Source organism: Bolinopsis microptera, chromosome 11 (genome assembly GCF_026151205.1).
Source record: "Bolinopsis microptera isolate Bmic1 chromosome 11, MBARI_Bmic_1.0, whole genome shotgun sequence".
Classification (NCBI taxonomy): domain Eukaryota; kingdom Metazoa; phylum Ctenophora; class Tentaculata; order Lobata; family Bolinopsidae; genus Bolinopsis; species Bolinopsis microptera.
The window spans coordinates 12,415,259-12,429,814 of NC_087082.1; the positions used below are offsets into that span (position 1 = coordinate 12,415,259).

At 42.5% G+C, this 14,556-nt stretch overlaps 2 protein-coding genes across 2 annotated transcripts in view; both read left to right on the forward strand.

Annotated features, from left to right (window-relative positions):
- The window catches only part of LOC134823454 (leucine-rich repeat-containing protein 1-like), a 36,121-nt gene that overhangs the window by 14,255 nt on the left and 7,310 nt on the right, over window positions 1–14,556 (forward strand). Inside the window, exons 8-9 of the mRNA XM_063834917.1 lie at window positions 6,969–7,014; window positions 13,803–13,886. Coding sequence (XP_063690987.1) covers window positions 6,969–7,014; window positions 13,803–13,886 — 130 coding nt within the window. The remainder of the gene's footprint in view (window positions 1–6,968; window positions 7,015–13,802; window positions 13,887–14,556) is intronic.
- LOC134823087 (uncharacterized) lies at window positions 8,628–13,126 on the forward strand. Its single transcript, XM_063834435.1, has 2 exons — window positions 8,628–10,192; window positions 11,464–13,126. Exons 1-2 carry the CDS (start codon window positions 8,628–8,630, stop codon window positions 13,124–13,126), a joined length of 3,228 nt encoding a protein of 1,075 aa, XP_063690505.1.

Genomic DNA, 14,556 nt, shown 5'->3' on the forward strand with positions numbered 1-14,556 from the left:
GTGTTGTGAAGGAAGTTCGTCTAGATAATGAGCATATATACAGGATCATTGTTCAGTACAGACACTACACCCTAATAACATAATGTATTATATTATATATAATGTATACAATACGCACTGTAGTGTAGTAGTTAAGAGTAGCAGAGTAAATTTAACGTAGAAGATCATGGACCTCAGGGTCTCCAGAGAGAACTTACACTGTTGACAGATTACAAGGGTTGTAACACAGGTACAAACCACACAGCTTCAGTGCTACTGCTACCAGTGTGATTGTGTGACTGTAGTGAGTGTGACGTGATCAGGGTGCTACACAATGTGTAGTGGCTTGTAGGGTATCTTGGTAGTGCAGCTACCTTGTCAGCTGTGTAATACACTAAGAATAGAGGGGGGGGTCCAACTACAAAAAATACGAATACGAATTTCAAATTTTAGGGGTGCGTTCGTATTTTTTGGTATTTTTTGGTATTTTTTACCAAAATTTTTTTACTCTAGAAATAACGAAATATCCCAGAGAAATGGATCTATAAATCCATTGGTATTCTCCGTTGTATCTTTGTATATTACACTGTATGACATCAGAGAAGATAAATAAGACGCAGCAAAACTGGTGAACAAATGAAAATGTAATACTACGATTACCTACTAATTAATAATTGGAGTTTAGCTGCTTGTCAATCTCACGTAAGCGTAAATGTCAAAATCACTGGGATATTATCACAATTCAGATATTATGATGTATTAATTGTGATTTATGAAGGTCTTTGAATGCTACATCACAGAATATTATTGCCAAATACGCATACTTTTAAAATCTGGTAAGTTGGGTCCCTAAAACGAAATTTAATCAGCTTCGGCTGAACCCATTATATATTATAATATATAGACTTATAGACTATAATATGGCACATTCATATTAATATTCTATCAGATCTTTCTTTAGATAAACTTATTACACAAAGTAGTCATGGTTATAGTAACAGCTTAAATTCCTTCTAGGATTAAAAATAGAGAAAAACTTCAAATTCTCTTAGTGATCTTCAAAAGTTCTTTTGATAGGTAAATCTTACCATCTACATCAGACTTCACCCAAACATAATAGTTCTGATGGGTAGAACATAAGGAGTTAGTGGGTACACGGCAGACAGACGACCTGTCAGCCTTGCTGAATTATATATGCGATGTTGACATGAACAGAGCCTGCCTGCTTGAATTTTTTCTTGTCGAACCAGCCCTGGTCACCAACAGCTACACGTTTACAGTCTTTTCCAAGCGATTCACATGGCCGAGAAAGTGACACCCTGGCGATACTGTAGCCTTTGATTCTCCTTTGGCGTGTATGACCTGCCATTGATGACCGACCGTCGTTCATGAACTTCTCAGCAGCAGTATCAACATGGTACCAGCGGCCGTCGGTTGTGAGAACTCCAGTTGACTGGTTATAAATCTCCATTTCATCATCATCATCATTGGGAGCCTCAAGCTCAGCCTCTTCCCTGTCATCATCATCAACTAGAGTGTAACAGTCGGGTTCAGTAGGTATATCGAGTTCGCACCGGGACAGCTTTGTGTGAGCACGAATCATATCCTTCCCCATGTCGATGCCTTCCCTGAGTGCTTTCCTAAGTTTCTTGAGGCTGGTGTCTCTGCCCTTGTACACCCGTGTTTGGTTGGGATCGGGAATCAGTGTCTTCCACCGAGTTTGTGCAACGTCATTCGCAACAAGATGGCTGCCTTTCGCATCAAGCTCAAGGCACCGATTTTTCCTTGCTGCCACGTGCACAACCGAAGCACTCGATAGGTTCGTCTGGCGTCCTTTGTGGAAGAAAGAGGAGGAGGACTGAGGAGGAAGGGGAGGAGGAGGAGGAGGAGGACTGAGAAGGAAGACGAGGACGAGAACGAGGAGGACGACCATGAGGAGGACTGAGGACGAGGACTGAGGTGGGGAGGAGAACTGGAGGATGACTGAGGAGGAGAAGGACTGAAGAGGACTGAGGAGGAGTAAAAGGACGAGGACTAAGGACGAGGACTGAGGACTGAGGACGAGAGCGAGGACGAGGAGGAGGACGACTGATAAGAAGGAGAAGGAGGAGGATGAGGACTGGGGAAGGACTGATGAGTAGGAGGTCTAAAGACGAGGAGGACTGAGGACGAGGAGGACTGAGAAGGAATACGAGAACGAGGAGGACGACTATGAGGAGGACTGAGGAAGAGGACTGAAGAGTGGGAGGAGAACTGGGGGGATGACTGAGGAGGAGAAGGACTGAGGAGGACTGAGGAGGAGGAGGAGGAGGAGTAAAAGGATGATGACTAAGGACGAGGAGGACTGATGACTGAAGACGATAGCGAGGACGAGGAGGAGGCCGACTGATAAGAAGGAGAAGGAGGAGGACTGGGTAAGGACTGATGAGGAGGAGGTCTAAAGACGAGGAGGACTGAGGACGAGGAGGACTGAGAAGGAAGACAAGGACTAGGAGGACGACTATGAGGATGACTGAGGACGAGGACTGAGGAGGGGGAGGAGAACTGGGGGATGACTGAGGAGGAGAAGGACTGAGGACGACTGAGGAGGAGGAGGAGGAGTAAAAGGATGAGGACTAAGGACGAGGAGGATTGAGGACTGAGGACGAGAGCGAGGATGAGGACTGAGGACGAGAGCGAGGATGAGGAGGAGGCCGACTGATAAGAAGAAGAAGGAAGAGGAGGAGGAGGACTTGGGAAGGACTGATGAGGAGGAGGTCTGGGGGAGGACTGAGGAGGAGGATGATGACTTAAGGGGGCAGGGGGGGTCTTTATGAAATTTCTCTCGAAATTGATTTTATAGTTGTTTCTGATAGAGGGGAGTGATATCTACCAGATGTTTTTGGTCTGGGGGAGAAGAAGGAGGAAGACTGAGGAAGGATGAGGAGGACTGAGGAAGAGGAGGAGGAGGACTGGGGGAGGACTGATGAGGAGGAGGACTCAGGAGGAGGAAGAGGACTGTGGAGGAGGACTCAGGAGGAGGACTCAGGAGGAGGACTGAGGAGGAGGAGGAGGTGGAGGACTAAGGACGAGAACGAGGACGACTATTAGGATGACTGAGGAGGAGGACTGATGAGGAGGAGAAGGAAGATGAGAAGGAGGGGGAGGATGAGGACTCAGGAGGAGGAGGATGAAGAGGAGGACTCAGGAGGAGGAGGAGGAATACTTAAGAGGAGGAGAAGGAGTACTTATGAGAAGGAGTAGGAGGACTCAGGAGGAGGAGGAGGACTCAGGAGGAAGAAGACTTAGGAGGAGGAGAAGGAGGAGGAGGAGGAGGATCAGCAGGAGGACTGGGGAAGGACTGATGAGAAGGAGGTATAAAGACGAGGAGGACTGAGGACGAGGAGGACTGAGAAGGAAGACGAAGACGAGGAGGACAACTATGAGGAGGACTGAGGAGGGGGAGGATAACTGGGGGGATGACTGAGGAGGAGAAGGACTGAGGAGGACTGAGGAGGAGGAGGAGGAGTAAAAGGATGAGAACTAAAGACGAGGAGGACTGAGGACTGAGGACGAGAGCGAGGACGAGGAGGAGGCCGACTGATAAGAAGGAGAAGGAGGAGGATGAGGAGGACTGGGGAAGGACTGATGAGGAGGAGGTCTGGGGGAGGACTGAGGAGGAGGAGGAGGAGGAGGACTGAGGAGGAGGAGTACTGAGGAGGAGAAGGAGGAGACTGAGGAGGAGGACTGGGGAGGACTGAGGAAGGAGGAGGAGGACTGAGGAGGAGGAGGACTGGGGGAGGACTGATGAGGAGGAAGAGGACTGTGGAGGAGGATGAGGAAGAGGACTCAGGAGGAGGACTCAGGAGGAGGACTGAGGAGGAGGAGGAAGAGGACTAAGGACGAGAACGAGGACGACTATGAAGAGAACTGATGAGGATGGCTGATGAGGAGGAGGACTGGGGGAGGACTGAGGAGGAGGAAGAGGACTGTGGAGAAGGATGAGGGCTCCGGAGGAGGACTGAGGATGAAGACTGAGGAGGAGGAGGAGGAGGAGGAGGACTAAGGACGAGAACGAGGACGACTATGAAGAGGACTGAGGAAGAGGACTGATGAGGAGGAGAAGGAAGAGGAGGAGGAGGATGAGGACTGGGGAGGAGGAAGATGAGGAGGAGGACTCAGGAGGAGGAGGAGGAATACGTAAGAGGAGGAGAAGGAGGACTGATGAGAAGGAGGAGGAGGACTCAGGAGGAGGAGGAGGATTTAGAGGACTCAGGAGGAAGAAGACTTAGGAGGAGAAGAAGGAGGAGGAAGACTCAGGAGGAAGAAGACTTAGGATGAGGAGGAAGAGGAGGACTGAGGATGAGGACTCAAGCCAATAATAAGCATGTGTCACGATACAAATGTACTTGATTATACATTTAAGGTGCAGTGTACTATAGTGATATTATGGTATGTTTAAAGACCGGACCACAAAATATAACCCGGTACCTAATGTTGTACTAATACATAATAACAAGTAACAGGAATAAAATCAATGAGCAGAAACAATCGATTTCACTAGAGGCGAAAGCACTCGGGTCTGGGAGTACATGATAACTCCAACTAGTAGTGAGCATACTAGCCCCTGCAGTGGAAAAACACATAAAACATACTAATGGAATGTCCAATTGGTTCGTTTTCTCATCACCAATATATAGCATACGTATTATGTAGGGGTTCTGGTTGAATTATATCACTTCTGAGAGGTTTTAGAGATCGATTCTGTAAATTTCTCAATTTTCCGATTTTTCCGATTCCGATTTTGGCCTCATCAACCCTCATATCGGAAATCACGATCGGGTTGGACCAATTTCCAATAAAACATAAAATGGATCACAATATATCCCAAATTTTAATAAAAAAACGATAAAAAGGGAGCGAATTTCAAAATTTTGTGTGGGTTCATCGTTTTTGTTGTTGCACCCCCAGGTTTTATGTATGATACATGATGGTTTACATAATATTTTAATGTTTCTTCACTGCTAAGTTGAGCTTAGATCTGATTAATTACGAAGATGTGTGATCTTCTATTTATCAAAATGACGATTTGTAAAAAATACGAAAAAATACGAATACGAATTTGAAATTTTAGGGGTGCGTTCGTATTTTTTGTAGTTGGACCCCCCCCAATAGAGCTCACAATTACAGAGCTCTGTGTTTTCTATTCATGAGGTTTTGTGTGTGTCATGTTGTTGCGTGTAAACTGCATGATATCCAGGAACTTAGTTTGTAAGGAATCAGTGTATACTTGTTTCAGGTTTATGTAGCGTGTGCACTGTGGGGCTACAGTCTACACTTAGTTTAAACCCTCACTAGAACAAGAGTAGTTTATAAACAGCAGCGTGATGGTGCAGCGTGAGAGTTTGGAAGTTTTGAGAGTTTGGAGAATTAAATGAAATTGTGGCTGTCACAGATGAAAGCTAAATCATAGTCCTCAAAGATGAGTTAGAATTAGTTAACCCATTTTAACCTCTATAGCCTCAGTAACTCTTTACAATAACTGGTTACTGGAGCGGTACTCTTGGGATGTGTGTAGGCTTTAACTTTAGATTATCTCGTAAAATACCGTTATTTTACCTTGTTGTTAATTGAAGGGTAGGGTACTAGCCAAACTAACCATGTTGATCATCACTCATGTTGATCATGTGACATGTCAATGATTCGACAAATTGTATGGATAATGATACGGAAATGTTCTGAGCCACTTTTTGGAAAGATTCTGTCGCACGCTTAAATGATAATTAATGGCAATTTGCAGGCAATTCTTCACGGAATATTTATTATCCAATTCTGTCAGTAAACAAAAAAGTGAACGCCTATTAATGTAATAGTACCGGTTTTTAGTCGCATAATAAGAACATTCCAGCACCACATGAAGACTTACAGTTGAACCAAAAATACGTCATAAGAAGTAAAAACACCGTAATAAGAAGTAAGAATCCTGCATTTTCTCTCCAATAAGGTTTCTTTGGCGTCCTGACAGAACTCGGCGTTATTTCCGTTTAGTTTGACATGTTCCGGTACCAACTGTCATCTTATTTTCTCCCATCAAATTATTAACACTATAATTGCCAAATGTTCAACATGACACAGATGCTGTACTGGCGTACTGTGCCCACATTTTAAGATGTAAATACATTTTAAGAGACGTATTATTAGAGTTGGATAAGAATGGCTAGAAAGAGTTATTTTTAATGAGAAACAATCAATTATTTTGTCTGGGATCAGCTCACTGTCAGTAAACGAATAAACCTTGAACACTAATCACGTGATCATGCTCGGATCATTTGTTATATCTGAGAAAGTATTATTATATCTGAGAAAAGTTGTATTTCTGAGAAAAGTATTATATCCGAAAAAAGCGTTATTGGTGACGTTACAGAATTGATTTAATGTAGTCCGAGGAGATGTCGTCTATCTTGTCTCGTATCTGAGAAAAGTATTTAAACGTTTATACATGACGAGATGATCGAGACACCTGTCCTATTATCTGATGATAACCAATCTTTACAGTAATATGTAGGATGAACCGTTATATCGCATGCACTGCTTGATTCAAAGAGAATTGAATGGTTCATAAATTAGATTACACATTACACATGACATGCTGTATATTTTATGTATTCCCTCACAGTATCAGTGTACCTTTAGAAGTCTACTTTAAAGTGACCGGTGAGGTAATTTATATTACACGTGATATCGATTAGCCAATCAGCGTCCAGTAACCGATCAGTGACACGTGTCGACTGTCGGGACGAGTACCACCTCCCCACTGTTAACCGTTCCCCACTACCTGTATTACTGTGTATTAGCCACGCTTTCAAACACGCCTCTTTATATTTACTTTAAAGCGTGTTGGAACCTTATTTGGATTATATTATTTATTTTGTACGTGTAATTTTGTCATGTTGAGATGTCAGGTTTGTTAGTAATTACCCAATTAACGACTAATAATATAATTGCTTCAGCTGTACCGCCATGACGGAGCTACATCTCGGAGAAAACGATTTGGAGGTGAGGAAATCTTGTATTTTTGTAAAACGCTGGATGATAATTACTTGTGTAATAATAGCTAGTACTGTTTTCTATACCACCGTGAATTAGGTGGTGCTCTTCACTTATTCCAGCTCGACATATAATAGTTAAACAATCTAGGCATGCAACCTGCCAATCCGAAATAAAGGTGATCGCAGCCCTTACGGAAAACTATCTTCATTTTCCTAAATTTAATGATACAGAACGTCAGCTTATTGTCTAAACTTAATTTAAGTGCAAATTTAATTCAAGCAAAATCAACTCGCAAAATATCTGGTCGAACCTCTCACTTCAGGAGCAGCTGTTGATTTTAAGGCAATTTTTAAAGAGCCTTAATAATATCAACAGCTGCTCCTTCACATTGACATTGAACGTGGCCATTTAACAGTGCATCTGGTGGTGAAAAGGTTTAAGGTGAAAAGGTTTAAGGTTGCGTACTACAGAACAAAAGCAATGACCCCCACCAGAGAATTTTTAGAGAATCAATAGACCTGAACTGTTAAACCAATCTCTCTTCATTTCATTAAACGATCTGTTGCAGAGAGAATTAAATAAACCACTTCACATGACCTTCACATGACCTTCACATAACCCCAATAAAATTATACTGTTATGTATCATATGATTTTGTAAACATTGGCCGGTGTACCAAAAACCGGTCCCCAAACAAACTACTGACTCTAACATTCTAGCTAGAACGACGATATTATCACGTACTCAGAAAATTTCGTCTAGCTAAATAATAAATTCATCTCGTAATTTGAAATGAACAGCTGGTTCAAGTTAAAAGAATTATCCTGTGGAGATAAAAGACATTTTTCATGAAACATGGATTTCATTGTAATAATTGAGTAAGATAAGTCCTCCTTTACAAATACTGTACTTGGTAACCTGGCGGACACAACTCCTGGTACTACCTAATCTTCACCGATCACGTTTTTCCACCTAACCCTGGCAAAAGGCAAGTAGTGGCGATATCATGCCTCAAAGTTCAATTTTGCACCACATCCGGGCCTTTTTTGCAATGATTTAATTTGTGAGATAATATTATTCCATAATTGTGTTGGTATTTGCTCCAGAATTGTCCAGTAATTTGCTCCAGAACGCTCAAGCGCATGACACTACCACACGAGGTGGTGAGGGGGGGGTGGGGTATAAAGAGGACCTCTCCGCTCAGAGAGCTTCATTCTGCACCCTGCACAGCGGGTTCTGCTGCACCCTGCACTTTTGTTGAGCTTTTCACACCATACCTGCTTTAGTAGTAGTGCCGAAAATATTTTGTTTGCCATTTTGATGATCCAAAGTAAGGAACAACGAGTTTCTCTTGCCATCTCTGTTATTCCCAATACGGCGAAATGGCGAGAAGTTTGAGTAAAAATTCGATCTGATAATATATGTATTCTTGTGTAAATTTGTATTGATCCCGTTTGATGCGACAAGGAAAATGCTCTTATCAGAAAAGGGAATTTCTCAACGTTTCAACGTTACAACATCGTATTCATGATCTAAAAATAGATCATGAATACGATACCCCCCCCCCCCCCCCCCCCCCCCCTTTTTATACTAACATTTGTACCAATTTTAGCCTGAAGATGGCGTTGATGTTGGTATTTCTAACGATCATCTTAGCTTTGAAAGCTTCAGCACAAGTCCATCAGTGTGAGGCTGCAACTAACACTGCCGGCATTGTCCAAGGAAGGACGGTAACGTTAGAAGACGGAACAACGCAAATACACGAGTTCCACAAAATACGCTACGGGGAAGCTCCAACAGGGAACCTTAGATTTAGACCACCACAGCGGCACACAGTCCCCAAGTCCACCAAGGTGATGGCAACTAATGATACCCCCATGTCCTGTGTGGATGGTAATGGTAACGGAACTGAGGATTGTCTCTTCCTTCACGTACGGTCTCCAGACTTGCAAGGCTCCAGACCTGTTATTGTTTGGATTCACGGTGGAGCACTCATATGGGGCTATGGGAATATGCCAGAGTACTCTTTTGACTCGGAGACCACCCACCAAGTAGATGCTGTTACCGTCAACATCAACTACAGACTTGGGTTCCTGGGGTTCAGCTCTGTTAGTGAGTTGTGGGATGAAGGTGAAGGAGTGTACGCTAACAATGGTATCAGAGATATGATCGCAGCTCTGGATTGGATACAAGAAAACATAGCTGCCTTTGGAGGAGATCCAAACTCTGTCACAATTATTGGACACAGCGCAGGTGGTACTTCCGTTCTGGCGCTAACCTGCTCTCCTATGGCTAACAACAAGTTCCATGCAGCTGTCTCCATGAGTCCAGCACCTGAGATGAGAGCCTCGCACGTTGTAGGGGACCTCTTTCAGCGAGACTATGTGTCCAACTACTTGGGGTGTAATCAGCCCAGTCCTGCTGCGCGGAAACATTGCTTGCTGCAACTTGATGCTAGTAAATTTAAATCCCCTCTACAGGACTTTTCTGGGTCTGGTTATTTCAATTTCCCAATGGTTGATGGGATTAAAGGTGAAGCGTTTGGGTACATCATGATTGACCCTGTGGTGGTTACAATCGCTCCAAGAAATCTGAAAGATGCTACATTCGCTCCAAAGGCACCTATTAAAATTATAGTGTCCAGTACCGCTGAAGAAATCACGGACAATGCTTTCCCGACAGACAATGAAGCCCATAAATACATGGAAGCCAACTTACTGAAGCTGACCCACAGAAGCGATATACTGAACATGGTCTACCAGCAGTTCTATCCTGGGAAAACGGCTAAAGATGCCTACAGTCTTCTTGTAACTGACATGCGGGCAACATGTCCTACCAATGAAGTAGTTGGAGCCATGTCCCTCAGCAGGAACCGTGAAATGTACAGGCTGTACGTTACACATCACTCTCCAGGGTCGGGACCAATTCACGGGTACACTGCATGTTTCCTGTTTGGAAGTTATAAAACAGCAATTAAGTCGCTGACTGAGACAGAGCATCAGTTTGCACGACACATGCATGACATGTTGAAGAACTTAGCATGGAGCAGATATTTGGAACATGGATGGAATCCCTTCCCTGCAACATCCATGGAATTTGAAAAAAGCCCACGGATTTCTAAGATAACAACGACTCAGCCACAACAACTGGTTTGCCACTACCTTGCACACCTCGGTCTAACAAAGTACGGGTGGCAGAATTAGTTGGTTTGGTTTGGTTGACAGTGAAATATTTTATTTGGAATAAAAATGTTTCGTTTTATTTTGTCTTTCTTTTTGTTTCTTGAACCTTGCCAAAAATCAATAAGTATTTAGATGTGTGCTTTATTTACAGGGAAGCTCTCAATTCATTGCCCACACAACCCTAAGTAGATAGCTCACGTATTTCTAGTCAAAATTGCACAACATTGCAAAATGTTGAACTGTAATTCTTACCAGAATGACGTGAGTTTTTAATAGATTCTTGTGGGCAGTGAATTCTGGACCACTCTGTAGGTGTAAGATACACATCACATACTTCGGAAAACTATCTTCATTTTCCTAAATTTAATGATACAGATCGTCAGCTTATTGTCTAAACTCATTTAAGAGCAAATTTAATTCAAGCAAAATCAACTCGCAAAATATCTGGTCGAACCTCTCACTTCTTTGAACTAAACGAGAAGATAAACTTGCGATGCAGTTAACTGTTCTTCCATGCTGGCATTTAACAACAATATAACTCTTATTCATTCGACCATTTAAATTATTCAAAAGTTTTCATGTTCAATGTAAAAAAAGGAGCAGCTGTTGATTTTAAGGCTCTTTTTTAAGAGCCTTAAAATCAACAGCTGCTCCTTTTGACATTGAACATGGCCATTTAAGGTTGAAAGGTTGCGGACTTGTACTACAGAACAAAAGCAATAACCCTCACCAGAGAATCTTTAGAGAATCAATAGACCTGAACTGTTAAACCAATCTCTCTTCATTTCATTAAACTATCTGTTTTAAAGAGAATGAAATAAATCACTTCACATTACCTTCACACCTGACATCTATTATAAGATTCCTTTACATTAACTGTTCAACTCTTACTTCTTTTTATTCTATTTCTCAAACTTTTTGATGGCGGACCAATAAAGACCGAACTCTATTCCACTTGACACCTGGTGACCTAGAGAAACTATAAAGTTGAGAATTTTCTAAAGAACCATTATTATTTGAACATGTTGGTATTTCTAACGATAATCTTTGCCCTGAAAGCTTCAGCACAAGCCCAACAGTGTCAGGATTTGCACGGTTCCTGTCCTTTAAAGGGTACCCAGGGACACTGTAATGATGCAGGATTCAGAAAGATTTGTCCATTCACTTGCGGGATATGCACGTGTAAGGATGCCTTGGTGAAGGATGCTTGTGTTTGGTTCAAAAATCAAGGGAAATGTCACACTGACCTCACCATGACGTCTAACAACTGCAGGGCGACCTGTGGGTTCTGTGAGTGTAAGGACAAGCCTAGTGTGGTAGGGTGTGCTAAGTTCCTGGCTTATGGACAATGTCTCCACAACCCTACTGCTAACTACCAATGTCCAGCTACATGTAAATTCTGTGATAAATTCTGTGAGGTGACAACTAACACTGCCGGCATTATCCAAGGAAGGACAGTAACGTTAGAAGACGGAACAACGCAAATACACGAGTTCCACAAAATACGCTACGGGGAAGCTCCAACAGGGAACCTTAGATTCAGACCACCACAGCGGCACACAGTCCCAAAGTCCACCAAGGTGATGGCAACTGCTGACACCCACATGTCCTGTGTGGATGGTAATGGTAAAGGAACTGAGGATTGTCTCTTCCTGCACGTACGATCTCCAGACTTGCAAGGCTCCAGACCTGTTATTGTTTGGATCCATGGTGGAGCACTTAAATTTGGTTCAGGAATGGATATAGGATACAGTTTTAGCTCTGACACCACCCACCAAGTAGATGCTGTTACCGTCAACATCAACTACAGACTTGGGTTCCTGGGGTTCAGTTCAGTTAGTGAGTTGTGGGATGAAGGTGAAGGAGTGTACGCTAACAATGGTATCAGAGATATGATCGCAGCTCTGGATTGGATACAAGAAAACATAGCTGCCTTTGGAGGAGATCCAAACTCTGTCACCATTATTGGACACAGCGCAGGTGGTACTTCCGTTCTGGCGCTAACCTGCTCTCCTATGGCTAACAACAAGTTCCATGCAGCTGTCTCCATGAGTCCAGCACCTGAGATGAGAGCCTCGCACGTGGTAGGGGATCTCTTTCAGCGAGACTATGTGTCCAACTACTTGGGGTGTAATCAGCCCAGTCCTACTGCGCGGAAACATTGCTTGCTGCAACTTGATGCTAGTAAGTTTAAATCCCCTCTACAGGACAAACGTTTTTCTGGGTCTGCTTATTTCAATTTCCCAATGGTTGATGGGATTAAAGGTGAAGCGTTTGGGTACATCGTGATTGACCCTGTGGTGGTTACAATCGCTCCAAGAAATCTGAAAGATGCTACATTCGCTCCAAAGGCACCTATTAAAATTATAGTGTCCAATACCGCTGAAGAAATCACGGCCACTGCTTTCCCGACAGACCATGAAGCCCATAAATACATGGAAGCCAACTTACTGAAGCTGACCCACAGAAGCGATATACTGAACATGGTCTACCAGCAGTTCTATCCTGGGAAAACAGCTAAAGATGCCTACAGTCATCTTGTAACTGACATGCGGGCAACATGTCCTACCAATGAAGTAGTTGGAGCCATGTCCCTCAGCAGGAACCGTGAAATGTACAGGCTGTACGTTACTCATCACTCTCCAGGGTTACCACCAATTCACGGGTACACTGCATGTTTCCTGTTTGGAAGTTATAAAACAGCAATTAAGTCACTGACTGAGACAGAGCATCAGTTTGCACGACACATGCATGACATGTTGAAGAACTTAGCATGGAGCAGATATTTGGAACATGGATGGAATCCCTTCCCTGCAACATCCATGGAATTTGAAAAAAGCCCACGGATTTCTAAGATAACAACGACTCAGCCACAACAACTGGTTTGCCACTACCTCGCACACCTCGGTCTAACAAAGTACGGGTGGCAGAATTAGTTGGTTTGGTTTGGTTGACAGTGAAATATTTTATTAGCAATACAAATTTTGCGTTTTATTTTGTCTTTCTTTTTGTTTTTTTGAAAGTTAAACCTTGCCAAAAATCAGTAAGTATTCATATGTGTGCTTTATTTACAGGGAAGCTCTCAATTCATTGCCCACGCAACCCTTAGACAGCTCACGTATTTCTAGTCAAAATTGCACAACATTGCAAAATGTTGAACTGTAATTCTTACCAGAATGACGTGAGTTATTTAATAGATTCTTGTTGGAATTGAATTCTGGGCCACTCTGTAGGGGTAAGATACACATCACATCACATACTCATGAAATGTAGAAATTTACACACTTTATCAGTAACAAATACCCCCTGGAGCTTCCCCCATGTCCATAATTTGCCTTGTCTGTGATAAACAGAGTTTAATCACTGAGGGAGAGAGGGCTGGGATATAATAGTCTTTACATGCACTGATAAAATCGTAACACACGTACCGCTCTGCTAATATCGCTAATTATTTTGTATCAAATTAAACCCGCATCAATAGTTTCAATACATTCCAGAGATCGCGCACATGCCTGGAACAATGAGTTTAATGTGTTGGAATTCCAATCGTAACACATTGTTTCTAGACTAATGTTAATGATAATGCCACAATTTATAGATTAACTATTTCAGGAATTGCCGTCTTCTGTGGGATCTCTGATTAATCTCCTATTTTTAACGGCAGATAAAAACAGATTAGGAGCTCTGCCTGCAACGGTAAGTTGACAATAGTTTTATTACTGTTACAAATAGTTTATTTTAATGACTGCACCTTATCAATGTTAATGAGATGATGACATTTTTACTGTTTATTTACACCTGATCATTCCATAAAACACATTTCTACAGAACTTATTTAGTTTAACGGACCCATAATTTCATCATTTATTCCAACATGTCTTTACTTACATTAGGTTACTTTACTTTGCTATAATTTGACATGAGCACGAGTTAATTCCATGTAGACACAAAGAACCCATAATGTACACAATTTCTTAAGAACTCAATAGTACATCAAAACTTCTATTATTCTCAGAATGAATTGCCCTACAGGACTCTATTTTCTGCCTCTTTTGTCTTAACTCCTGAGGCGTTCATTCAGGCGCACTCACAATAAATACACGATATACTGCTCGCTATTCTAATATTACAGGAGAGTACCCAACATTCAACAAGCCCCATTATTATAACAGCTATATTTCTACAGATCTGTTCATTTAAAGATTTTACCAACTGCTCTCAATACAATAGATATTATGATATTGTACATTCTGTGTGCTAATGTGTGTGCTAATGGCCCTGCTTGACTTGACATCTGCTTTTTTGGAGGAGGAGCTGTAAAGGGCTGTGCAGCGTGACTGTTAGCAGCTAATGTTATAGTCTGGGA

Bases quoted from the DNA above. Each gene is read 5' to 3' on its own strand.
- LOC134823087 (XM_063834435.1), top strand. From the start codon at position 8,628: ATGGCGTTGATGTTGGTATTTCTAACGATCATCTTAGCTTTGAAAGCT. The intron at 10,193-11,463 runs GTACGGGTGGCA...TAACAACTGCAG, and splicing joins GCACACCTCGGTCTAACAAA to GGCGACCTGTGGGTTCTGTG.